Source organism: Pelmatolapia mariae, linkage group LG20, assembly GCF_036321145.2.
Source record: "Pelmatolapia mariae isolate MD_Pm_ZW linkage group LG20, Pm_UMD_F_2, whole genome shotgun sequence".
Classification (NCBI taxonomy): domain Eukaryota; kingdom Metazoa; phylum Chordata; class Actinopteri; order Cichliformes; family Cichlidae; genus Pelmatolapia; species Pelmatolapia mariae.
This window is the reverse complement of record NC_086244.1, coordinates 42400917-42428807: the sequence shown is the minus strand read 5'-3', so window position 1 is coordinate 42428807 and position 27891 is coordinate 42400917. Positions and strand designations below refer to the sequence as shown.

At 41.8% G+C, this 27891-nt stretch overlaps 1 protein-coding gene across 1 annotated transcript; it reads left to right on the top strand.

The window, feature by feature from the left end:
- Nucleotides 1-2000: 2000 nt before the first annotated feature.
- ccdc22 (coiled-coil domain containing 22) lies at nucleotides 2001-23408 on the top strand. Its single transcript, XM_063464030.1, has 16 exons — nucleotides 2001-2443; nucleotides 2677-2854; nucleotides 5494-5626; nucleotides 10708-10814; nucleotides 11067-11151; nucleotides 11529-11698; nucleotides 12087-12302; nucleotides 13210-13380; nucleotides 15559-15678; nucleotides 15757-15873; nucleotides 15951-16052; nucleotides 16414-16521; nucleotides 20844-20939; nucleotides 21239-21298; nucleotides 21390-21464; nucleotides 22768-23408. The coding sequence occupies exons 1-16, from the start codon at nucleotides 2394-2396 to the stop codon at nucleotides 22879-22881; spliced, it is 1902 nt and encodes a 633-aa protein (XP_063320100.1). The 5' UTR covers nucleotides 2001-2393; the 3' UTR covers nucleotides 22882-23408.
- Nucleotides 23409-27891: the final 4483 nt, after the last annotated feature.

Sequence of the window (27891 nt, the reverse complement as noted above, 5' to 3'; positions counted from 1 at the left end):
AAGTGACATTTACTGTTTGTCCTGTGAGGGTTACTAAATAAGCAGATTTAGATGTCAGGTAACGTTGCCGACATGTGACCAAAAGTAATTTTTTCATGTTCTTCGATACTGGAATATTTGTGTCGCTAGATTAGTAAATTAGGATAAAACTAGAGATGGGAAGCTCCAAGCAGACATTTCGACATCCCGAAGCGCAGATGTTTCGAAACACTGCTCCGAAACGTGGTTCAAAACACCCAGATCGTGGCCACGTGACCACGACAAACCCAGGTTTTGGTACCCCAGTTTCGACTGGTGACGTACCATTTTCTATTAACCAGTCTTTTGGACTGAGGCTTGTAACTATTGACTTCATGTTTTTGATACTACCGCTTCAATTTACTATACGCGCGTGTAAAAGAAAATAATACCCTCTCTGTCATTATTATTTTTGCTGTGGATTGTGAAGACTAGACTATCCAATCTCTTAAACACTGGAATCTAAAGGATAATCGAATAAACATTATAAATAATATATAAATAGTTTATTTTAATGATTACTGGAGAGAAAGCGAGAGACAGAGGCTGGTGGGTGAGCTCCATTCACTCCTATCAGCAGAGAGAGAGAGAGAGCGGCACACTGGGCTGTAAAATCATTAAAAGATCTCAATAACAACAACACACCTGCTTTAAGGAGAAAATTTAGTTTTGTCTGCTTTCAACAGAAAATGTCATTTGCAGCATTAAGTGACTTCATCCTCACTACAATCCGTTACTTACATATGCGCCGCCATAAAGAATATGTTTATACTATAAAAAGAGACGCCAATAAAACTCATTCATTAATTACAGGCGATCTATTTCTTAACAATTTTCATGACAGATGTGTGGGGTTTTTTCTTCTTCTTTTTCTTATGCAGGCTCACTTTGACCAAAACTCCCAGTAAAACATCACGCCAGTGTCACAAGATAAAGTTCAGGAGAGTTTCTGCATAGTTCAGAGGCTGCTCAGCAGAGGATGAAGATGTGCGTGAAATGGACTGTTACGATTGGTCAGAATTATCCCATGAAAATGTTAACTTTTTTATAAAGAAGGAAAACACATGTAGTCTTTTCATTTAAATGTATATTTTTAAGTTAATTAAAATCAAAGCTAACGCTATGCCAGCTTCTCGCTTTGCTTGACAGTGTGTAAAATGAACTCCCATGATGACATGAACTCCCAGAAAACCTAAAAGTCAAACAAACACATTCAAAGTTTCAGGGCTGTGAGCAAAAACAGCTGTAAATCAGTGCGGTCGTTACAGTGAACACCGCAGTCTTTTCTCTGTTTGTTTTACTATATAAATTGATTTATTGTGAGCAGCACGAATATTATCAGATGGAGAAATTTGCTGAAGCACATCGATCACTATAGTCACAGATCTGTCTTTAACAGTCTCATTATTTTTCTTCCCTTGCGTGTATGAAAACATCTGCTGACCACAATTACTGACAGTCTGATATAATAAGTAGCTTTGTTTGAAGTTGTGCAGGGCATGTCTGCGGGGATGGGGTTGAGTTTTGAAGCCTCAATACAGTCTGGACACAAATGCTTTGTTTCAGAGTGTCACAAAGCCTCGCTTTGCCCATCACTAGATAAAACCCAGTAATCAATTTACTCTTGAGCCGTGCGCCATTATTTAGAAAATATTCCACCACCGCCGCGCTGTGAATCTTGGGATGGTTTGGGCCACGAAGGAAAAAGGAGGCCGCATTTGTGGGCTACACTTCGAGGCTTTTGAATGCGCCCTTCGAAGGCTGCAGCCCCTGAATTGGGACACGGCTATGTATGATATATTTTTTTAAATAAAGTTGAAGGAAAAAAAACGTTATCATAGTCATGAGACTGTCTTTATGGTGCATTCTGGGAACTGTATTTTGGCGAGTTTTCATTTCCCATTCATTCTCGGTGACAGTAAGTCTAGAATAAAACTCAAGCTCCCAGAAACACCGCGTTCACACATTATTCGATTGGCTTGCTACTTCGTTTCCACACTGTAGCAGACACAGAAGTGTCAGATTTATTTAGTTTGATAGAGAAATCCCCGGTCAGGTTCAGTTTGCAGGGAATGAAGAAAACTAATTACAAAAGAAGCTGTTTTGTAGCGAATGGTCTCCAACGCAGCGGATAATTACAATGCGTTTTGCTGATATAAGGAGTGGCAGTCGTGCTAAGTAACTGGTTTCTATTTTCAAGCTAGCAGAAGATGGAATGTACCTTAACTCTGTTTTATGCATGGAAATGATGCTAATACTTTAGCTTTAACTAATACCAGCTAAGTCGATGCTCATATTTCGCCTCACTGTCACCGGATGCTTTGCTGTTATCCAGTTGGTTAGCTAGTTTAGCTTCTTTCAGAGAAGCTCCGGCCATGGAGGAAGTTGATAAAATTCTGATTCACGCCCTAAAACAGGTTGGGACGTAAGTATCAACAACAGGGTTTCATAAATGCCAAGCTGTCCACTGTGATCTTCAAAGTAAGCATAAGTTACCGAGCTGACATGTTTACAGGCTAATGGCAAGTTTTCCGCTCAGTCCTGTGTTGAACCAGCCCAGTCATATGATCATGCTGTATGTGGGTTATTTGAAGCTTGTGTGGACACGACCAGCTTTGTAGCAGCTAAGAGTTGATTTTTTGTCTTCGTGTCCCGCAGGGAAGTGCCTGAAGAAATTAATAGCGTGAAACAGTTCAGCAGCGAGCTGATAGTAGAGGCGGTGGCCAGATGTATTCGGGTGATCGATCCTGGTCTGAGCAGCACGCTGGCCACCTCCCTCCCTCCGGGTATGTCTGCCCGCTTCAGAGTGGGCATGAGCCTGGCACAGGCCTGTCAGGTAAGATATCTGAATGGAACTGTTGTCCCCTGTTATCACTGGCTGAATCCAGTCAGACAGTTGGCAGTGTTCAGACACAAACTCTGTAAGCAGTTGTCTACTTAAAGAGTTTGTGCACAACTAGTTCTTCGCAACAGGAATCATTAACTGGTAGAGAAAGTACAATTAGGAACATCGCCTACATGTTGTTTCTCTTTTCACCATGGAAAGAAGAATGTGAAAAAAGCTGACAACCTAGTTTTTCCAAAACAGTTCAATGTAAATAAAATGCAGTGATAGACCCTGATGGTTTTAATGCCATAGCTTATCTGCTGTTTGTATGAGAATTAAAAGGTCTGATGGCTCTGGGTCCCAATGATTTTCTGTGTCTCTTTGTTTTACAACAGAGAAAGAGTCATCTTCTAGTAGTGATGGTTTTTTTTGTTCTGTAAAGATGCTGTGAGGGATTGATCAAAGTTATTCAAGATGACTTCTAACATCGTTAGTGTGCATCTTTCCACCACTTCCCCCAGTGTGTCCAGTCTGGCTCCAATTACAGAGCTAGTTTATTTTTAGGAGGGGAGATGTTATCAGAACGAGAACGTGATCAGCTCAAAGCTGTGAGCGCAGTGCCAAAACGTTGGCTCTGTCCTAAAACTCTTCGCTCATTCCTCATGCTGAGAGTTTAGAGGTGAGCCCCACTTACTGCAATTTAATACCACTGTTTTCATGAAACACAGCAGAAATGAACTGAAATGAGCTTTTTCTCGGCACTGTGCACACACTGAGCGGCTTCTCTCTGCTGAATCTGTAACAACAAAATGTGGCACAATAAGTGATCTGATGGTAAATACAGTTTTGGGTTCTTCTTTATATTGTACAATCCAGCTGTTCCACATAGATGTCAGGTTTGTAGGGACAATCTCCTCCTTTAGATAAATCTTGCACCACACCTGAGTCCTAATCCTCTGAACCCTGTGTTCAGTGCGGAATGATTTCTATCAGAAGCATATTGATTTTCCTTTATCTGAGCTGACGCACCGTTTTCAGAGAAAAACATTTGTGTGAAGTCTGAGCTTACACTGAATTATTTTGGTTAGCAGGCCTGCAGCGGCTCCCTCTGGATTTTTCACGCTGCTCCTGGGAGAATGTTGGTTGTTACTGAAGTGAACTGGCTGCATCTTTCTATGTAAACTACAGCACATTGTTTGTAGATCACCCTGCAAATTTTGGCCCACTTTGCCTCATAGGATATAGAATGAATCCTAAGGACTGCAGTACTTCAAGGGACAGTACTGATGAACACTGATAATGCTTGAGCACACTTACATCAGTTAATATAGATCATTATTATAGAGCTTATATCTGTCCTCTTTATGGAGCAACAACTCCACAATCCAGCTGTATGACGTTCAGCTGTGAGTTAATAGGCTGTTGTTAATTTCTTTTTAAATATATCAGGCAGTTATGGCTTATTTTGTTGATGTTTTTATGAATGGTCAGATGATCCTTTGCAGTGGGATGGAGCTTTCTCTCCCCTTTCATAAAGGATTGTTCTTGAAGAGTTTAGATTAGTTACTGTGTGGATCTTTTCGGGTTTTTTCTTGCATGGTTGAATTTGACCTTCCTTTCATCCTTAATTTCATGGATCCTTAATAAAATAAATGATTAACTTTACAGTTTCCAAGTTACGTGATCTTTTCTCACTTAAACCCACTGAGTTTGGTTTTGTCAACCTTGTCTGTTGTATACAGATATTTCTATTTTTCATTCTTCTCATTACTAAAATTTATATCAATAAATATTTTTCTTAAATTGTGAAATTATTTCTTTCTGAGTGATGAACCTGTTCTGTCTTTACTTTTGAAAGATTCTACCTTCCTGGGATCCTCTTTTTACACCCAGTCATGAGTGCATTATTTACGCAAATTTAATTCCCTTGTTGCTTGTACCTCAGTGTCTCCTGTGGTAGTTAACACATTATGAATGAAGACGTGAATCCTTGGAAGTGTTCCATCAGGAAGGACATGCGATGTAAATATTTACCAAATGAAAGATGAAAGAAGATGTTTTTACACCTCAGCTGTAAAACACTGGTGTTTATGGGTATTGTCGTGACCCTGCTGGGCAGATGAGCGAGCGACGTGGTTATCCAAGTTTGTCAATGCGATAACTTGAGAATCAGATGCCGTCTGAGTTTAAATTGATAACATCAGTGTATCTACTAAAAATCTCAGATGAGTTTGAATTTGAGTGACCTCGACCTCAAGGACAAGGTCAGAGGTCAAGGTTTCTGAAAATCTTGTGAGTGCGATAACTTGAGTATGAGGTGACATAAGATTTTAAAAGTATACCACAGGTGAATCTACTCGGAGGCTGAGGGGTACTGCTGGCTGCTGCCAGTATTGTCTTTGTACTATTTTAAATTTAATATAGGCTTCAAATGATTTATTGCACAGCTTAACAAGTTATAGCCTGTACTGGAGCTTTGGCTTATCTTTCTCATCAGGTGAAATTTCTAAATTGTTAATGACAACTGAGAAATTCAGTGAGTGATGAAGCAAATAATGTTCACAGAAGATATAAGAGCAAAATTGCGTATTATTAGAAAAGTACAAAATGAGCTTTCTGTTGTCTCAAAGTAAATTCTTATTTTTCAGGACATTGGATACAAAGGAGAGCTAGGATACCAGACTTTTCTGTACAGCAGTGAACCGGAGATCCGCTCCCTGCTCATGTTTCTGGTGGAGAAGCTGCCCAGAGAAAGTGCTGAGACTTCAGACCAGCCGACAGGTACACTGACACAGTTTATCTCTGGCATCCACACAGTTTCATATAATCTTGGAGATAAAGACATGTTCCTATATTATCTAGTAATTGTTGTTTTACTTTAGCCTCTAATGTTAATGAGTGAAAAGATTTAATTAGAGTATTATGAGATACAGCTACAGGTAAATTCAAAGGTCTTGTTTTGTGAATTGTTTTCCGTCAGTGCAAATCTTTTTGAGACACTCGAGTAGAAAATGTCTCTGACATTCAGCAGACATTAAAACAACCCACTGACCCAGGCAACCTGATGGACAGACAAAGGCTGTTGTTGTGTTAACTGCCTGAAAAGCATGAGGCCCTGATCAAATGGCTAAAAAGAGAACTGATAGAATAAGGTCTTGGCACTACAGGCTATATGAACAGGGGCAAGGCCATAAAAGGCTTTATATCTTATTAATAACATTTTCAAATTAATTCTACATTTCGCTGGAAGCCACAACAGAAGCGATTTGCCAATTCAGCCCAGTTGTTGAATGTTGTCATCCTGCCGGGCAGGCAGACAGGTGGCTGACATAGACAACCCAGTTTGTGATAACTTGAGATTGAAGCTAGAACATACAACTTTGACAAGTATGAAGCTCAGTGACCTCCACCTCAAGGTCAGGGGTCAGAGGTCACGTTTTATGAAAATCTTGTGGATGCGATAACTCGAGAACTAAGTAACGTAGGAGTTTCAAATTGATACCATAGGTGCATCTTCTAGAAGGCTGAGGGGTACTGCTGGCCACCAGTATTTTTCTTGCTGTTATATCTATAAACCACGTTTGTAGTGACGATCCTGTGAGGACTAGGGATGGAAATTGAGAACTGGTTCTCTACAGAAACAGATTCCCAGTAGTCTAATTCCTTGTAATTGTTAATATGCCTGCCTATCAATCCCACTTATTGGTTCTTACAGTCAGCTGATTTCAGTCTGTGTGTCAGAGCAGTCAGATGAGCAGTCAGACTGCAGCCTCTGTTTCTACCTGTTCGTGTTTCTACAGTAGAATCATCTACTTTGAAGTGTCTTTGTGCTGGTTTTACATCTTTGATTTGTTAATTGATAAGTTATTGATAAGTGATATCGATAATGGAATCGGAATCGCCAAATTCTTATCAATTCCCACCCATAATGAAGAACAAATATGTGTGAAAAAAGCCAAACAAACAAAAAATGGTTGTTCCTGAGATCAAACATATCTTGGTTTTAAAAAAAATAATCATTTACATATATATGTATATACAGGTGCAGATGGGACCGCCTTACTGGAGGGTAAGTGGTATGACGCCCGATCCATGGGGAAGTTTTGGGTTCAGGAGAGATGAGCAAAGGTAGCTAGCGCCCGGTGACAGGAAATGGCTAAATAGCTATCACTCTGTGGAATGCTAAGCTAGCTAGCCTAAGAAGGCTGAGATATGCCCCGAAGCGAGAAGAGGTCTTTGTGCCAGTTTATGGTGAAATGATCAATTATCAGTCAAAGCAGCTGATATAAATTTGGCACGATTGTGTTCTTATTACTGATAGATTTCAGCTGGTATCATGACTTTCCTACTTTTTTGCTCCCCTCTTTGTCCACGTGTTCAATACTTTTTCCCTGTGTTGTAAGGCTTGGATGCAGCTGCTCGGCCATGGAAAACCATTCCATGAAGCACTCGATGCACTGCTCTTGAGCTGAAGGCCTCATGAAGTTTGATGATCTGTAGCAATTGACTCTGCAGAAAGTTGGCAACTGCTTACTATGTGCCTGAGCCTCTGTGATTATTAGTAGCATTATTACTGTGTGGTGGGATTGCTGTCATTCCCAATCGCTTCCACTTTATTAAAATACCACAAACAGTTGACTGTGGAATATTTATTAGTGCAGAGATTTTACGACTGGACTTGTTGTGCAGGCGGCATCCTGGAATTCAATGATTCATTTGTGAAATGGTACATTTTCTCATTTTGAATATTAGATCAATTTGAAATTGATGGCAGTAACATGTATCAAAAGCTAGGACGGGGCCATGTTTACCCCTGTGTAGCATGCTCTCCTCTTTTAACAACAGTCGGTTAATATAGACACAGGGACATATCTGGTTTAATAGGCGTTTACAGATCTATGTGATGGGACAATAACGTATTCATTAAAGGTTCAGAAAGACTTTATCAGGACATGTAGACCTCCTACATATTCTAATCTATGTTTAGAATAGGGCATATAATTTTATTTTTAATATTTGTCTGCATTTTATTTCCCTTTCACAAAAAAAGAAAGAAAAAGGCATATCGACATACTTCTTCACTCTCAGCGGTCCAACATCTGCTACTGGTAATAGTCCCACGGGAACCATGAAGAGACCGCTAAGAGAGCTGCAACAGCCAAATACCTGCAAAGTGTAACAAGTCCTGAGGAGTCCACTTAGTGGGAAGAACAAGGGCGATCCACACCCACGCCCTGTCAGATACCCTGTTGCAATAATAATCCTTCTGAAGGAGGAGATAGAAGCCACTGACATCAAGACAAGGAAGCTCCTTACCATGCGTGGAGGGTTTCACCTCAAATCCAGCACACTGAGACTGTACGCTGACGGGAAGGAAGGAGGCCGAGGACTAGTGAGCATCAGAAACACTTTCCAGGATGAGACAACAAACATCCATGAGTACATCAGGAAGATGGCCACAAATGACCTTGTGCTTAGTGAATAGCTCAGGCAGCAGACACCAGAGAGAGAAGAGGAGCCATGAGTTTCTGAGCTACAGCCACCCATGAGCCATGCTCTCCTCTCCGCCATGGGTGGCTGTAGCTCAGGTGGTAGAGCAGGTCAGCCACTGATCGGAAGGTTGGTGGTTCGATTCCTGGCTTCCCCTAGTCTACATGCCAAATATCCTTGGGCAAGATACTAACCCCAAATTGCTCTCCGATGCATCCATCGGAGTATGAATGTGTGTGAATGTTAGCTATGAAGCACTTAAAAAGATGTGCTTGTGGGTGAATGGGTGAATGCACAAGTTGTGTAAAGCGCTTTGAGTGCTCAGATGAGTAGAAAAGCGCTATATAAGAACCAGTCCATTTACCATTTACCATGATGGAAGGACTGGTCCCTGCACGACAAGCGGCAGGTAGAAGAAGTGGCTGACATCCAGAAATCCTGCTAGTGGCTGGACAAAGCTGGAACATCTGTTCCTGTATACTGTTCCATTTTTTATATTACACCTCTAACTAACCATCCTCTCTGAGATTGATTTAAGTTGTATGTTGTTATTGGAGATATCATGTCCAAATGCTCCCTGACTGCTGATATTTGTTTGGTGGATTTATAGTGTGCTTACAATCTCTTTGCAGGCTCATAATAATCCTCAGAATAACCTCAGGTCCAGTTCACACAAAAAAAACCCAATTTCAGCGTCTTTTCAACAGCTCGTATCACTTAACAAGGCAGTCGTGTCATTTCAGAGAATCAGGACCTTGTTTATGTTTGATCATATAATATTCTGAAGAATGAGTCGGGCCTTGACACGGGCTTTATTTGGACACGCCCCCTTTACTCAGGACAGGCCTCGGGCTTCAGTGTCAAAGATAATATCTCTACATGGTTTTACACACACAAAATTAAAGCAGGACCAGGAGCAGGACAGATAACCAGCAACAACGCTTGCAGGTGGATCTGTGGCCTGTATAATGTCTGACGGCTAATTGTTGAGTGAGCCAAGGTGCCAACTGGGGGTAACTGGTGGAGTCCTGGAGTGAGAGTGGAAGTTTGGTCCATTTGGTCCTGGTACAGAGCTTGGTCTGCACTGTCAGCCATAAGTTGGAGTTGTTCTCAGTGGGTGTTGCACTCTGCCAGGGATTTGTTTATAATAAATTTTATGGACAGAATTTTTAGGCGTAGCCAAGTGGGAAAAGACTTCCACTCAGAATGTGGAAGTGCTGGCTTCATCAGGTGGTCCCCTCCAGCTCATACTGGAGTTGTCCGTAGTCGAGTGTGAAGTGGCAGTAATGAGAATTAGAACCTAAAATAACACCCTTAGCCAGGAAAGGGTGCCCTTCCCACACCGGGATAGGGACAGGTTAAGTGGAGAACTGTGTGGAGGAGTTTAATCTTGTAAACTTGTCTTGTTCATGTGAGAAGAGAGGGGAGATTGGCAGGTGGATCGGGGCAAAATTCAACACGAGTACATTTAGGTCAGAGTAATCCTAAAGTATTTAAAAGTAGAATGGGAGGCAGAGCCTTCAGTTTTCAGGCCCCTCTTCTGTGGAACCAGCTTCCAGTTTGGATTCAGGAGACAGACACTATCTCTACTTTCAAGATTAGGCTTCAAACTTTCCTTTTTGCTAAAGCATATAGTTAGGGCTGGACCAGGTGACCCTGAATCCTCCCTTAGTTATGCTGCAATAGACGTAGGCTGCCGGGGATTCCCATGATGCATTGAGTTTTTCCTTTCCAGTCACCTTTCTCACTCACTATGTGTTAATAGACCACTCTGCATTGAATCATATCTGTTATTAATCTCTGTCTCTCTTCCACAGCATGTCTTATCCTGTTTTCCTTCTCTCACCCCAACCAATCACAGCAGATGGCCCCGCCCCTCCCTGAGCCTGGTTCTGCTGGAGGTTTCTTCCTGTTAAAAGGGAGTTTTTCCTTCCCACTGTCACCAAAGTGCTTGCTCATAGGGGGTCATATGATTGTTGGGTTTTTCTCTGTACCTATGAAGCGCCTTGAGGCGACTTTTGTTGTGATTTGGCGCTGTATAAATAAAATTGAATTGAACTGAAGTAATGAGTAAAATCATAAACTACCTACCTCCTATTACCAGTTTTATTTCACTTTTTTATGCCAGTTAGTTTGTATAGATACATAACTGTACGCACTAGTGAGTAATTTTAAAGTGAATTTCTGCGACCCACCTGTAGTAACTAACAAGGGCCCTGGCTCACACTTTCACAGCTGTAGAAGACGACACATTTATCTGCTGTGGATTGTTTAAAAAAGTGATGTGATGATGATGTGGACATGACCGGGGCATTTTTCATCAAGGACGATGCATTTAAGTCACCCAAAGCTTTGGTTTTGTCTTCCTTTAGGGAAATCAGTGGTACTGGAGAGAACCATAGCTGCTGCCATCAAAGCCCATCTTGCTGTACCTTGGCTGCCTCCAAAATGCAGACTACCACTAAACTGTGAAACACAGGTTAACTAATGCCCCATTCTGCTCTTTGTTATATGCTATAGCTTTAATTTTGTTTTTGAATGTATGTGTATAATTATGACTGGCAGTGAGTGAGACTTTTGAACAATGTATAAACTATGAAATAATTTATAATATTCTTATAAATAATAATAAAGTGGAGCTAAACATAGCTATGTTTCCTGAGTTAACAGACAGCCAGGTAAAGATCAGTTTTGTTTATAAAATGTTTTATTTCTATTTTCACATGTACAGAGACAAGGAGTCATGCACAGCTTCCACGTCCAGCCCCTCAGCCTAACGAACTGCACTAAAGGCTCAAGCAAGAAGCACACAAAAGGTAGTCCTCCTACTACACACAAACGTAACACACACACACACACACACACACACACACACACACACACACACACACACACACAAACGTAACACACACACACACACACACACACACAAACGTAACACACACACACACACACACACACAAACGTAACACACACACACACACACACACACAAACGTAACACACACACACACACACACACAAACGTAACACACACAAACGTAACACACACACACACACAGTGTGTTTTTTTCCTACAAATTATGAATAATGAAAATGTTCAGTTTGCCATCACACTGGCGGTGAAATCACTTCAGAAAAGTCTTTACAAAAGAGAAAGTGTGAGTGAAATGTAAGGTGTGCTGTGTTTGCAGAAGTGAAGGACTACCAGCGGGACGTTCTCTCCCCTGTCACCGCCCAGATTTCCAGTCAAGCTTCTGTGGTGGCGTCCATACTGGAGCAGCACACAGCTGAAATAAGTGCTGCTCAGGAGTGGGACAACGAGTGGAACAATCAGGGACTGTTGTCCCGCTTTACGCCACAGGCAAATATTCACACAGTCCTATTTGAATCTTAGAGTTTTATCTGTTTTGTAACAAGTTATTTGCTTCCTATTAACCTAATGTTACTAATGCCAGTACAAAAAAATTGTAAATAAATCAAAAAAGTTAACTTTGATGTATTGTATCAACATTTAAAAATGTTCATGTCCTTTCTGTTTCATTATTGGCTTGTAGTAAGCCAGTAAGTAATGTCTTTTTGAATGAAACTATGAAGGTTTTTCACAGATTTCTAATCTTTTGAATCACACGAGTCGATATAGTGTTAAATGAACCCCTGTTGAGTATGCTCTGTCTAAATGCACCAAATTTGAAAGTGTTAACTCCTTGTACACCTCTGTATGAACATGTTTATTGGATGTTGTGTAACAGGAATATTGCTTACGGAAATTCGCCCGGTTGCATAAACGGATCGAGGACCAACTGCGTTCTGCTGCCCTGCCCTCTTCTCATAGTGCCTTTGGTGTTTCTCGCTCCACCTCTGACCTGTGTGAGCTCCTGCAGGCCTTCAAAGGCTCCGTTCAACCCGGCCACATCCTGACCAAGGGCACACACTTCACCCACACACAGAAGTTCAACTTCACACAGGTAGAGACCTCAGCATTGTTTAAAACAACTGCATACATACAGTTTGATCCTCACAAAACTCTTAACCAGCGAAAACATTTTTTCAGCCTAATTTACACTTTGTCCAACAAATGAATGCATTCTGATTGAAGTTTGACCACCTCAGCAAACCTAAAACAACCTGCTTGACAGTTCGAATTCTTTTATTGTGGGGCATTTAACACATCCTGTCTTTGAACCTGTAGGTTTGGTCCTGAATGTATCTCTCAGGTCTCACAGAGCCTACATCACATCCTTCAGCCTGTGTAAGAAATTTCACTGGAAAAAAGAAACTTTAAAGTTGAAAGATTGTGTGGTTTACTTCTACCACACAGCCTCGCTTTCCACTACTAAATTAGATACAGATAACAATAAACTTACCTTTACACGTCACCACTTTGGGCTCAGTAAATTGAAATGAAGTTTTATTTCAGTAATGCTGCAAACTAAGTGCCTGAAAACTCTTTGGAATTGCTTTTGTTTCTTATAACAAGAAAGATTTTCACTGTAGTTCTAATAGCTCCCGAGCTGAGCAACTTCCTGATGGATCCTGTCTGTGACTCCGTATGTTTACAGATGTGGATTCAAACAGGAAATTTTAATGCAAAGTTTGTTCTGTGAAAGTACGCATTGTTACGACAAATAGACTTGGCCTTTGCTCTGTAGAGTTTACATGTTCTCCCCGTGTCTCCAGGTAGCCCAGTTTTTTCTAAAGACATGCACCAACTGCATGTTTTTGTTAATTAGTAGTTGTTAATTAATTAACTGGAGATTTTAAATTGCCCATAGGTGTCAGTAGTTGTTTGTCTCTGTGTTAGCATGGGCAACCTGTCCAGGGTGTAACCTACTTCCCCCTTAAAGCATGTTTAAGTGTGTGTGTGTTCTACAGGAAGTGCCTCCAGTAGCAAAAACCATCCTGACTAATCATCAGTCAGAGGGGGATGTACAGCTGGGTCAGCAGGAGGAGTTGGCTTACCTTCAGCAGCAATTCCAGCAGCTTTGCAGTGAGGTTGACCATCTAGCAGCAGACATGAAGCACATGAGTGTTACCAACGCTCAGGTAAGCTCACCTAAGACGAACCTGATGGACTGATGGCAGTCAATAGTTACTTTTTTCTCTTTCTCCGTTTTCATTCATAAATAAGAACTGAATACACTGCAAAGATGTCATTTACTCTAGTCTCTTTCTTCTGAGAGGAAACTGGAGTGTATAGCAGTTTTTCCTACTTATCTGAAATGGTGAAGTCATTATTGACTAAGTGGATTGAATTGTTCCTGTCACAAATGTGTCTTTCATATCTTACTTCATTTTTTCACTAAAGTATTGCTACTAATGATACAAAACATTTGGTGAAAGGCTTCAAGGCAAAGGTGCATTTTCATAGAGAATGAGAGCTGAATTAGAGGAACGAGGGACAGAAGGCAAAACTTATAAGTGATTTTTAAAGAGTTACTCCAAAGAGCTCGTTTGTCACCCTTTATTTTGAATTATGTAATGCCCACTTAGACATTTAAGCGTTTTTATTTATTTTTGTTTTTCTTTTTTACTTTATTCTAAGTTGTTTTTCATGTACCTCAGTGCTGTCCCAGCATTTTGGAATAAAAGAAGTGTTTTTCTCAGATTGTCTTCATTAGGCTTTAAAAGCTGGTGACGTGGGTGATGTAATCACGAGTGCTAAATGCCCCTAAGCAGCATTTAGGAAAGCCGGCGGTAATGTCTTGTGCATCCACCAGGGGGAGCAGCATGGACGTACATTCATTTGCAGGCTTGCTACACTATATGCTTAGACCTTTTAAATTTGTTCAAGGATTCTGTAATTATATAATCATATTTACATTTTATATTATAATTATAACAGAATCATAACATAGAGCCTTTCTATAAAACATACGTATTTGCTTGCAGCAATTAAAATAGAGGTTGTCCACACCGAACGAGCAAGACAGAAGACAGGAAGTGACGCTTGCACTCTGTGATTGTTGCTGATTTATATTTCTGAACATGAAAGCGTAGAACAGTTATTTACCTGCACTGCTAATGTTCTTATATAAAATGCAAAATCAAAACGTAAACGTGAATTCATTAATTGATGGATGTTGCAACACCCAGCAAGTAATGCAATACAGATGGGCAGGCAGAGAGCGCTGCTCTGGCACTGTGCATGTAAAAGCAACTTCACATTCTCCATTTGCATTTGTTTCATATGGCAAGTCGCCTGTACGTAACTTAACAATCACCAAAATTTGGACTTTTGTTCAACTCAACACTAAGTATGAATGAAGAATTTGAAAAATATGACACTTCCCAGTTCGTCTTGTTTCAGCTCGAGCATATCCAAACATTCAGTTACCTCCAAGAACAAAACCCTCACTGTTGGAACAGACGTTGATGAGACATGCGAGTTGTAAGGGCCAAATGATGTCATCTTACATTAAAGAGAGAGAGAGAGAGTGTAGAGGGTTTTTTTAACACAACATCAGAAGTGAAGCTTGTAGAGAGCTGATTCCTGTATTTAAGGATTACAATTTGAATAGTCATTATGAGATGTAACATGCATCAGACTGTTTGGTGGCTGAAAAGCTGACAAACTGCATGCTCTATACTTCCCATTGATCTCAACTGGTTCAGTCAGACATAACCAAAGGGCTGAATGTGGCCGTACAATGCCCAGGTTTGCTCTAGATTTAAAAAGTAAGACGAAGATTAACAAGGATGACAAAATCCATCTGTCGTTCTCTCCATAATCTTTTGCTTATCTGGAGTCAGGTTGCAGTAGCAGAAGGCTAAGCAGGATATTTCATATTTCCTTTGTTCCCAGCAACATCTCAATGGGAAGTCTACACCAGTCTATAGGTCAGAGGAGTTAAACAGATCTGTCTTGGCGGTTCGAGGTCTGTAATCCATAACATGGTGAGAGTTATGGGTTGCAACATGCGTAGGAGTGGTAAATTCTTCGTTACCACTTCTCGTTCTGCTTCCTTTTCTTTACTCCTGACACTGTCAGTCTGTTCATCTCACAGAATGAAGAGACAGTATACTGAAAGGTGCTGACAGAAATGTAAGAACCTGTGGAGGAGCTGTATTGTCACAATCTCTGAAAAGAGCAAAATGAGCACAAATGATTGTTTCCTGATTCAAGATTCACAAATGTGCACGGCGACGTGGCTAATGATGTAACAGAATAACCTGAAGATGCATATAATAATATCATTTTTATTTATTTGTGGTGTGGTGCAGGTGTTGGATGAGCTGAAACAGAGAGAACTGAGAAACTCTGAAAAAGAAGAGAAAATCCAAGTGAAGAAGAAAACAATTGATCTTCTGCCAGATGCAGATAATAACCTGCTGAAACTTCAGGTAGGAGCTGATGCTTGATGTCACCCAGCCAAGCAGGTCTCACAGATCCACTATATATATGTGCTTTCCTCTCTGCAGGCTCTGGTAGAGGCCAGTGCCAAGCGAGTAGTGAACCTGGCATCTCAGTGGGAGAAACACCGTGCTCCACTCGTTGATGAATATCGCAGACTCAAAGACATCTGCAGCAGCAAAGATGTATGTCGTGTAACAGGCCTTTTGCTTTTCTTTAACAGTAAATGTACAGTTTGATCATTTTTGTGTATTTTCCACAGGTGGAGTCATCCAAGAAGCTGTCCGAAATCAAGTCTTTGCATGAAAAGATCCGTGTTTCTACAGAGGAGGCCAAGAAGAAGGAAGATGCATACAAACAGCTGGTATCGAAGATACTAATTACATTTTTATTGGGGTTGACATAGGCAAATTTAAAAACATTAAAAATAATTTTAATTTGTAACGTTGAGTGGTTGATGTACCTTTAAATACTGTGAAAATGGTATTTTCTAAGCCTGAAAAAAATGTTATGAGAAAAGGCAAGGAAATTTGCTCCACAGATCCCAAAGTAGTGCATCTCCAATACATCAAATTAGGTCATTCATTCTTTGAAGCTTGTTTCGTAATATAAGGTTTATAATGGTTATGGCAAGTAGTTGGAAGGATTAGTTTGTAAAATGTGTGTTTTGGCTGCTGAATGTAATAAATGTGCTGGTCTTTTGTCCCTGTTTGTTTCTAACGTAGGTAACAGAGTTAGAAAATCTTCCTCAAGATGCGTCTCGCTCAGCGTACACTCAGAGAATTCTAGAGATTGTCAGCAACATCAAGAAACAGAAGGAGGAAATTACAAAGGTATGTTTAAAACCAAGAACTGAAGAAATCTTAATTAGTGATTTGTACATGTCCTATGACCAGACCAGCAGTCTGCATACCTAGGTTCTTGATTTTTATACACCTGTGGCCATAGAAATTGTTGGAGCTGCATGAATTCGATTATTTGAATGGTACGTGAATAATTTTGGCAATATAGTGTATTTCTCCCAGCTTCTGTTTATTGGCTCCCTGTTAAATCTAGGATTTAAAGTCCTTCTTTGCACCCCACATCTTATCACCCCAGCAGAGTACTTGTTAGGGCTGGATCAGGTAACCCTGAAGCAGTACGCCTGGGCTGCTGCAGGCTCACTCACTATTTCTTCTTCACTCATCTAGTTATAATTGTGTGAATGCCTCAAGGCATTCACACTATTGAGATCCTGTTTCTCTTTAAACTTTATTCTTCTACCTTATTCTAGTTGCTCCGACCTTTGCTGGTTAACTACTCCCTCAGTTTTCAGCCGATTTTCACCATTCAAGTTTTCAACTGTTCTGCTCTTTCTGCTAATGCCAGCTATATCTTTTGGTGCTCATAACTTGTATACTTTTTGAGATATTAAGCTTTTTATGCCATTTTTTGGCCCATTTTGCTGAATGGTAAGTGTGGAGCAGTAAGATGAGGGCGGGAGGCCCGGGTTCAAATCCCGCTTAGGACAAAAAAAATTCAGTAAACAGTTCAACTTTTTTTGAACTCTTTTCAACACAAATTTCAGCTTCTTCACCCCTCTTCAGCAGAATATTCAGTTTTTCTGCTCTTTCCAGCAGAAAGTTGAGCTTTTTCACTATTTTCAACACAATTTTCAGTTTTTTCACCTCTTTTCAGCACAAAGTTCAAAAGTTCACCTCTTTTCAGCAGAATTTTTACCTCTTTTCAGTACAAATCTCAGCCTCTTCTGCTCTTTTCAGCACAATTTTCTGTTTCTTCTGCTCTTTTCAGCAGAATTTTGAGCTTTTTCACCTCTTATCAGTGCAAATTGTTTTTCTCATTATATCTTTGGTTGGCATCAGAACTGGTTTGGCTCAGTGGGATGAGTAGCCGCCGTGAGACCCGGTGGCGAAGGTTCGAATCCTACCTGTGGCGATTGCCACACGTGTTCGCCCGCTTGCATGCACTCAGCTTTCTCGACACGCTTCACTGTACCCTTTCAAATACAGCCATCTTTAGCAAGCATTTCAGCTTTTACAACTCTTTTCAGCAGAAAGTTCTGCTTCCTCTGCTGTTTTCAGCAGTTTCCACTACAAGGCATCCACACTGCATTTTCGCAGGAAATGCAACTTTTTCTAGTTAAATTCTGTCTTGCTTTCCATAGTGTACTTTTTGTCCTCTGCTCTCTTCTTTTCCCCTCACCCACAACAAGTAATGGCAAATGTTTGCTCCTCTCTGAGCCCGGTTTGTAGGAGTCACCGTGTCCTCATACGAGGTCTTTTGATTGTTTGGGTTTTCCCTCTGTTTTTACCCCTCAGCCATAAAAGGCTGATGAGGTCTGGTGTACAGGCGGGCAGGTGGCGTGCACACTCAAGTTTGTGAATGCGATAACCCAAGAACGAGGCGACGTAGGATTTTGAAACATGTACCAAAATCCTAGAGTGAAGGGTTTCAGTCATCCAGGTCTTCGCAGTCTAAGGAGCTTGGAAAGAGAAGCGTTTGGACTTTAAGTTTCTTGAAGACGTTTCACCTCTTATCTGAGAAACTGCTTCATTTCTAAGAGCAGTTGGTGGAAAGAGCACTCACACACGAGCCACGGTTTAAAAACGGGTGTGGGTTTACACCCTGGCTCGTGTGATTAGGCAGAGGATCAGTAGGGACACTCCCATAGGTAGGGCTGCTCGATTATGGCAAAAATGATAATCACGATTATTTTCACTGAAATTGAGATCTCGATTATTTGACGATATTTATTTAACAATAACAATGTATTGAATAATGGCTTTAAAGATGTCAAAAAATAATATAAAATAGTGTGCAAATACCGATAACAGTGCAAATGTTTGCAATATAAAAAATAAATGAAAAATGTAAACATCTATGTTTAGTGAACTTCAAAATACTGCACAATATTTGATCCACGTCTGACTCCGCGAACCCATAATGTTTCCACCAATGTTCCCTCTAATTTTTCATGTGTGAGCGAACACACAAACTCCCTGAGCGGTCCCTTGGACCACTGTGAGCAACAGCAGACGTGTGCACTGTGGTCACGCCAGCATCGAATCCATCCAAGTTACATGGTTTATTAAAATAATCAAATTACAGCATTTACATTTATGTTAGACTACTTTTAATTAACTGCTTTAGCCCACTTACAATGAAAAAAAAAATCCTGTTCATGACCTGTGTAGTATGTTAACACTATTGGAAGTAAAAATAACTTGAACTCCAATTTTGAAAACACAACTTTCTTTTTTTAAAAAAAAAAATAAAAATATAGCTCTGACTTGTATTATGAGTCTGTGGTCTGGGAGAGAGTCTGTAACTCTGTCTGTAAAATACTGTATATAATGACCAATGTTGGTCAATTAATTATATAGTTACTTCTTCAAAAAAGTAACTGAGTTATGCAAACAAAGTTTTTTGCAGCTGTTTACCTAAAAATGCAGCCAAGGCATTTTTTTAAACAAACATTTCAAACTATTTACAGAACAATCAGCTGTTCTGCATCAAATTTGATGCCACACAAATTATTTGTGCCACTCCAAAAAATAATTTCTGTCCACTATGAGATAAAGGAGAACAACAGCCTGATACCTGCAGGCCTGACAACAGGAGATGTATCACTCCTGTAACACCTGTAACATTCAGCAGTCGCCTCATTGTTCTGACACACACAACAAAACTATTGACTACACTACACACTAACTACACACTAACTACACAAGATTTGTGCTACACGTCTCAAATCTCTCACATCTCAAAGCACCGCCGTCACTCCTAAAACTTCCCCCCGTTTCTTAACAACTAAATGCCATGTTGCCATATCATTTTTTGATTGGTCGACATGGTACATTTTTCGACCAATAGGAAAGGGTGGGGTTTTTTGGTGTTGTTTTTGCTCACAGGTGGAGAGCGCTTTCGAGCGTTTTCCTTATAAAACGCCGTTTTTACCGTTTCTTCCCGCAGTAAATATAAACAACGATAGTATTCAGGAAGAAAACCAAACTTTGCAGATATTTTTATCATAACTCTGGTTTTACGTGGCCTATCAACACAATTTAAAAACTGGTATAAAGTCCACACTTTTTCCGTCAGTTGTTCCGTCTGTCCTGCTCACATCTCCAATGGTTGTACACGTTGTCATTAACGTGGCTTCACTCCACATCAGCCACACCGCTTTGCTAGCTAAAACACCGGTGTCGGGACATAAGGACGCTGTCATAGCCTGTCAACCACGTTGATTAGCTGCGTATATACGAATGTAAATCGCATTATTGGCTGGACTATGGGATAAGGTGGCATCGTTCTAATCTACGGGAGCAGCCAGTCACTTACTGACTAACACTGCAGAACACAATTGTTAAAGTTTTAATTTTAATTTCAATTCAGGTTAGATTTTTTTTGTGCGCAATGCAGATTTTCTGTGCGCAGAGACCGTGCCAGCAGTGCGCAATTGCGCACGTGCGCAGCTTAGAGGGAACATTGGTTTCCACACCACTGAAGTCGTTTTACCTCTCTTTTCAACCAACGGCATTCTTTCTTCAGCAGCCATTATCCTCTCCTCTCCAAATAACTTCTGCTTAGCTTTCTGAGCTTCCCTCGGGTCCTCTTAATTGTTGTGACGCGTGTTCGAAACGCAGAGAGGTGCGCTCGATTTGCCACAGGGAGCAGCGCGAGAGTAAAGCACGAGGGAGGTGCTAATAATCGGCTCAGTCATTTTTAATGATCGTTGAAAAACCCAGATCGTAATCGAGATTAAAATTCGATTAATTGAGCAGCCCTACCCATAGGGCTTAAAAATCTGAGACTCTCCACCAGTTGCTCTTAGAACTGAAGAAGCTTCTCTGATGAGAGGTGAAACATCTTCAAGAAACTTAAAGAAGTCCAGACTCTTTTCTTTCCAAGCTCCTTAGACAGACCATAGGTGCATCTACTAAAAATCTCATACAAGTTTGAATTTCAGTCTAGGTCAGAGGTCAAGTTTTCTGAAAATCTTCTGAATGCAAGATCTCAAGAACGAAGTCCTGTAGGACTTTCACATTGGTACCACGTGTGCATCTGCTAAAATCTCAGACAAGTTCAAATCCTGGTGATTTGAAAATCTTGCACCTTAAAAATTCAGATTTAACACTGTTCACTTTCCTTTCAGATTTTATCAGACACTAAGGAGCTCCAGAAAGAGATCAATAATCTGACTGGAAAACTAGACAGGACATTTGCTGTGACTGATGAGCTGGTCTTTAAGGTAGTAGAGAGTTTTTATTTTCACAGGATTGGAACTCCTCTGTCTCACTGTTCAGAAATGTTATGCATAATTATGAGGATGATTTCTTTTTATCATTTTACCATTTCTCTATAACCAGCAAATTTATTTCTTCATTGAACAAATGTTTAGTAAAAAGAGGTTTGAGTTCTTCCCAGCGATGGGATAGATGCTCTTTAATCTTGTCGTTCCCTAACTTGATTGTTTTCTTTTTTTCAGAGAAATCAGTTGCTCCTGTGTTTATTTTGTCAATAAATATTTGTCATGTATGATTTGTGTAGGATGCCAAAAAAGACGAAACCGTCCGCAAATCCTACAAGTACCTGGCAGCCTTGCATGAAGTATGTCACTGTTTGTCTGTGTATCATATATTACTATACCCTTGGTGACTATCAACAACAAATGTTTTCATCATCTTGGATTCTTCCGTAGAACTGTAATCAGCTAATCCAAACCATTGAAGACACCGGTACAATCCTGAGAGAGATTCGAGATCTCGAGGAGCAGGTAGGATTTACAGTTCGACTGCTGCAGTGTTGATTGCTGTGTTACATTAGAATAGAATGAAAAGTCAAATAGTTGTCCAGCCTGGAAAGAGCTGCGGGATGTAGTTAACTGTGACCCGATGAGCAGGATGTTGAAGGCTGTGTTAGAAAGGATAGGTGAGGTTGAGCAACCCATTGCAATGCCTTTTCCAAGCTGATGCCAGCTGGTTGTGGCCTCTTGAGGTGTAAAGGTGGCAACTGCTTGGCTGTACTCTGAGGGGATGGCTTGGGCCTTCCAGGCTATCCTCATCAGTTTCCAGAGGAGCTTCAGCACCATGGGACAGTTCTTGTACACCTTATGAGGCATGCCATTTGGTCCTGGTGCCAAGGCAGCCTTGTTTACCACAAGATTAATTTCAGACCATTTTTGGGAGGCGCAGTATCAAACCTGAAGACTGGCTCAGTGAGACGAGGCACATGCTCTGGAGAGCCAAGTGGGGTGTTCTCAGGGTCACATAATTGAGTCTTGGTGTGCTCTTCAAGCTCCTGCTGGATGGCAGCTTTCTGTTATTTTTCTCCTCCAGTAGACTTTTACACGTATTAAAAAGTGTCCTGAAAGAACCTCGCCCGCTCCTTTCTCTTTCTGTCTCTCTTGATCTGGACCCAAAGTAGCCGCCTCTCCTTTATAAACTTAGAAATCTCCTGCTCAGGTCACCCTTTTCCCTGGGGATGTTCTTCCTGTGGGTTATTGCCTCAAACCTCTACCCACCTATCCCCGTAGACAATGCTGTCAAAGAGGTTTACCCCCTCCCCACCTACGTGTGGTGTAAAAGCAACACACAATGAATTTACAAAGTCGAACTTTTCTTATATTAGTTGAATTGATTCCTATTTGCAGCAAAGTATTGGTTATGTTATTTCTCACTTATATACGTCACATGTGGATCATCAGCTTCCACTCAGTGAACAGTGGTTAGCAGTCAGGCAGTAACGTTTGCAACAACTTATATATGTGCAGATTTTTCTCTTTAGTTTAAATATTTAGTCTTAGCTGAGAGTTTTATTCAATACTGTATTTATGAAAACAAACCAACAAGAAAAAAGTATTAGACTTGAAATTTGAGGGCTATTAGTTGACCAGCAACAGTCACAGGTTGCTTTTTGTTTGTTGTTGTATTTGCTAAGCTACATTATACCTGTAGCAGGTCCATAGTAGGCACACAGTAATTATATTTTTATCCATGTTTGTCTTTAGTCACCACAGGCAACATGTGTCTTTTGAAAAATCTTTGGTCTTTTGGTCATTTTGTGTTATTCTCTGTTAGATTGAGACAGAAAACGGTAACAAAACTGTGGCTAACCTGGAGAGGATTCTGGAAGACTACAAAGCGATTCGACAGGAGAACGCTTCACTCGCTGCCAAAGTGAGAGAAGGATGAAAGAGGCCCTGGACAGCTCTGCTTTATGAGGCTAAAGTGAAAACATGAATGGGACTGAAACAGCACTTCAGCTGTCACACTTAGATGTTTGTCCATTAACGTGGAGACCCGCTTTTCTTTGAAAAAGACAAAGTGTGTTTTGGACCACAGGAACTCTGTAATTGAAATGCATGCCATGGGTGGACAAATAGGTCGGTAGATGGAAAATGTTGAATTTGTACTTGGTGTGCCTGGGGGATGATTGTTATGCATTCAACTGAAACACGACACTGGGCAGCAGCAGGTGCTGTCATTTATAACGATATATGAGACATCATAAGATGTTGTGATTGAAATTTAATGTTTTCCTTTGACATTTTAAAACACAAGTAACTTTTCCATTTTCAGACCTTCAGTCTATAAGTTGTCATGATTTCATGTGAGCTTAAGTTGAGCGAATGGCATTTGAATGTAGTTAATCTGTCGTCCATCAGCAAATTGTTGTATATATGGTACCAGCCTAAATAAAGATGCCTTACATGCTTGAACATACTGTGATTTTTATTTATTTATTTTTTAAACAAGTAGCAATGATCCAATAATACCCCAAAGCAGAGATTCTTAATGATACTCTTTGGTCAGTTCTGGAAGATTCCCAGCTCCAACTCCACCAGAGTGGTTTTATTTATTTTATCTATATATATATGTATATAAAAAAACAAAAAAAAACCCACCCATCTCGCCCCTGCGGGCGGTTTTATCCTTCAAGCTCGGGTCCTCTACCAGAGGCCTGGGAGCTTGAGGGTCCTGCGCAGTATCTTAGCTGTTCCCAGGACTGCGCTGTTCTGGACAGAGATCTCCGATGTTGTTCCCGGGATCTGCTGGAGCCACTCGCCTAGCTTGGGAGTCACCGCACCGAGTGCTCCGATTACCACGGGGACCACCGTTACCTTCACCCTCCACATCCTCTCGAGCTCTTCTCTGAGCCCTTGGTATTTCTCCAGCTTCTCGTGTTCCTTCTTTCTGATGTTGCTGTCATTGGGAACCGCTACATCGATCACTACGGCCGTCTTCTTCTGTTTGTCCACCACCACTATGTCCGGTTGGTTAGCCACCACCATTTTGTCCGTCTGTATCTGGAAGTCCCACAGGATCTTAGCTCGGTCATTCTCCATCACCCTTGGGGGCATCTCCCATTGTGACCTCGGGACTTCCAGGCCATACTCGGCGCAGACGTTCCTGTACACTATGCCGGCCACTTGGTTATGGCGTTCCATGTATGCCCTGCCTGCTAGCATCTTGCACCCTGCTGTTATGTGCTGGATTGTCTCAGGGGCATCTTTACACAGCCTGCACCTGGGGTCTTGCCTGGTGTGATAGACCCCAGCCTCTATGGATCCTGTGTTCAGTGCTTGTTCCTGTGCTGCCATGATTAGTGCCTCTGTGCTGTCTTTCAGTCCAGCTTTGTCCAGCCACTGGTAGGATTTCTGGATATCAGCCACCTCCTCTATCTGCCGGTGGTACATACCGTGCAGGGGCCTGTTCTTCCATGATGGTTCCTCGCCTTCCTCCTCTTTCTTGGGTTTCTGCTGCCTGAGGTATTCACTGAGCACGCTGTCAGTTGGGGCCATCTTCGTGATGTATTCGTGGATGTTTCTTGTCTCATCCTGGACTGTGGTGCTGACACTCACCAGTCCCCGGCCTCCTTCCTTCCGCTTAGCGTACAGCCTCAGGGTGCTGGACTTGGGGTGAAACCCTCCATGCATGGTCAGGAGCTTTCTTGTCTTTATGTCAGTGGCTTCTATCTCCTCCTTTGGCCAGCCTATTACCCCAGCAGGGATCACGGGCAGGGCGTAGGTGTTGATGGCCCGGATCTTGTTCTTACCGTTCAGCTGACTCCTCAGGACTTGCCTGACCCTCTGCAGGTACTTGGTGGTTGCAGCTTTCCTAGCGGCCTCTTCATGGTTCCCATAAGCCTGCGGGATCCCCAGGTACTTGTAACTGTCCTCTATGTCTGCAATGTTGCCTTCTGGTAGTTCAATCCCCTCAGTTCTGACTACCTTCCCTCTCTTTGTTACCATCCGACTACACTTCTCCAGTCCGAACGACATTCCAATGTCATTGCTGTATAGCCTGGTGGTGTGGATCAGTGAATCGATGTCTCGTTCACTCTTGGCATACAGCTTGATGTCATCCATGTACAGGAGGTGGCTGACAACCGCTCCGTTTCGTAGTCGGTATCCGTAGCCAGTCTTGTTAATGATCTGCATAGGCCTGAATGGGTTCAGGTGTGGGGCATTGAGTCATAGGCCTTCTTGTAATCAATCCAGGCAGTGCACAGGTTGGTCAGTCTGGTCTTGCAGTCTCGGCTGACTGTTCTGTCTACCAGTAGCTGGTGTTTTGCGCCTCTGGTATTCTTGCCAATCCCTTTCTGTGCCCCGCTCATGTATTGACCCATGTGCCTGTTCATCTTAGCCAATATGATGCCTGACAGGAGCTTCCATGTAGTACTGAGGCAGGTTATTGGTCGGTAGTCGGAGGGGACCGGTCCCTTCTGGGGGTCCTTGGGGATCAGGACCGTCCGACCTTCGGTTAGCCATTCCGGGTGTGTCTCGTTAACTAGCAGCTGGTTCATTTGTGCTGCCAGACGCTCGTGGAGTGCAGTCAGCTTCTTTAGCCAGTAGGCGTGAACCATGTCAGGGCCTGGTGCTGTCCAACTCTTCATACTGGAGACCCTTTCTTGGATGTCTGCCACTGTGATGGTTACTGGACCCTGTTCAGGGAGGTCACTATGGTCTGCCCTCAGATCCACTAGCCACTGAGCATTGCTGTTATGGGTTGCATCCTTCTCCCATATGCTCTTCCAGTATTGCTCCGTCTCCAGCCTTGGTGGTGCTGTTCTCTTATTGTTCCCTTGCCACTGAGAGTACACCTTTGCTGGTTCTGTGGAGAACAGCTGGTTTATTCTCCTGCCTTCTATCTCTCTGGTGTACCTCCTTAAGCGGCCAAGGCTGTGAGTCTTTGTTTGGCAGTTTCCAAGGCCTCAGGTATGGACAGCTTCCTGTACTTCTTAGGCACCTTCTTTGTCGCGCCTTTCTGCAACTCCGTTAGTTGGCTAACCTCCCTCCGTGCTACCTTGATCTTAGCCTCTAGCCTCCTTCTCCATGGAGGGTACTGCCCCTTGTGGCTGTTCAACTTGTAGCCAAGCATCTCACTGATCACTGCTGCCGTATTGTAGATCAGCTTGTTAGTGTCAGTAATCGTGGTTGTAGGTATCGTCCGTAGTGCTGCATTAACATCATCTAGCAGACCTTCTGAGGGTACTTCACGTAATCTTGGTAACCGGCTACGGGGGATCCAGGTTTCAAGCTTGGCCATGATCCTATCTTTCAGGTCAGTTCCTCTCGCACTCAACGATCCTTCTCCTATCGCACTTGGGGCTATGTACCCAATCTCGGGTGGGGGTGATGATATCTCCCCCCTGACCTGGCGTCCTGGCTCCTCCTTGCCGTAGCATTTATGTTGTACCTCGTCAATCTCTAGCTGTGAGAGCAGTCCCTTCTTTCGAATGTTGGAACACTGAGCTACTAGTTGTTTCGCCGTCATTGTGGATGTTGGGTATCGAGGAATCCATAGGTCCCTCATCCTATTCATGTAACCCCTTCCGCCACGGTTACTTGCGTAGTAGCATTCCAACAACGCCCTGTTTTCGTCTCTTGCCCACCGATGCCTTCTTGTTCCAGTAGCCCACTTGTGGTCAGGTTGCCCTGGTTCCTCAACACCTGACGCGGACCTTGTTGATCCGGGCGACGCCCGAGCCGGCATGCCTTCATATTTATCTGTCTCGCTGTAACATAGTAGCAGAAATAGTATCATTTAAGAGAAAAGTAATAACTTAAGCAGAAATATTGGAAAAGCAAAATGGCCAGCTGATAAAAGCTGAAGTTTTCTCAAAACTACTTGTTTTTCAACTCTGAAATATTGGCAGAAACATTAGAAAAGGAAGAAGGAACAGCCAGCAGATGCAAAAATTGCAAATATGGACACATATGCACACAGAGACTCACACAAACACACAGACATGGAGCACAGAGGGGCATGTGTGAATCTATGCCAGTCAATGAGTCTGAACTCAATTTGAATCCACCAATCAGAGAGGCTGTGTACTTTTTCCTGCCCAAACAGCTGCACCTGCTGCAGCCCTTACACACTCAGACAAAGAGAGACACGAGCTTTCTGCAGTGTATTTCTCATATAGAGGATTCCCCTCGAACAAATGGCAGATACACAAGGGTAAGGCAAAAATGACATGCCTAACAATATTTACAAATATGGACACACACACACACAGAAATGCAGTGACACATAACCCACATCCAGAAAGCAATGTTTACAAACATGGATGCAAACATAAACACAGACATACAAACATACACAGACAGGGGCACACAGAGACACACACAGAGCATGGAGTGTCCTGCGTGTGTCTATGCCAGTCAAGCAGTCTGAAAATGCTCAATTTGAATCCACCAATGAAATGCTGCCCCCAAAGAATAAAAATTGGGTGACACACACACACACACACAGCAGATATTCTGAAAATATTCTGTTTTTTTTTCATTTGAGATTCTTGAGTTTCAACATTTAAAATACATAATTCCACTCTTCCAGTGATTTAAAGAATATGAGCTATTAATATTCATTCAGATGCGTTCTAGTTCTAAATTTTCTTTTGCCCTTAGACAGTTTTTCTTATGTACATTCTCAAGCTGTTCAGCTAGTTTCAAAGTTCTTCTGTGTGAATTTCAGTTCTGTGCTTTGGCTGTCAGGTGAATGTTTTGGTGTATTTCAGCCCATTAAACATGTTTTTTTTTTTTTTTTACCAAAGATTTCAGCAATTATAAAAATTCAACTCAAACTATTCAGCTATTAGCATTCACACTGCATTTTCTACAGGAAATTCATTTTATATACCAGTTTCAGTTACTGTTGTTCATATGTTAACAGAATAAGTTCAAATTGTATTAAAAA

Bases quoted from the DNA above. Each gene is read 5' to 3' on its own strand.
- ccdc22 (XM_063464030.1), top strand. From the start codon at position 2,394: ATGGAGGAAGTTGATAAAATTCTGATTCACGCCCTAAAACAGGTTGGG. The intron at 11,699-12,086 runs GCAAATATTCAC...GTTGTGTAACAG, and splicing joins TGTCCCGCTTTACGCCACAG to GAATATTGCTTACGGAAATT. The intron at 15,679-15,756 runs GTAGGAGCTGAT...TCCTCTCTGCAG, and splicing joins ATAACCTGCTGAAACTTCAG to GCTCTGGTAGAGGCCAGTGC.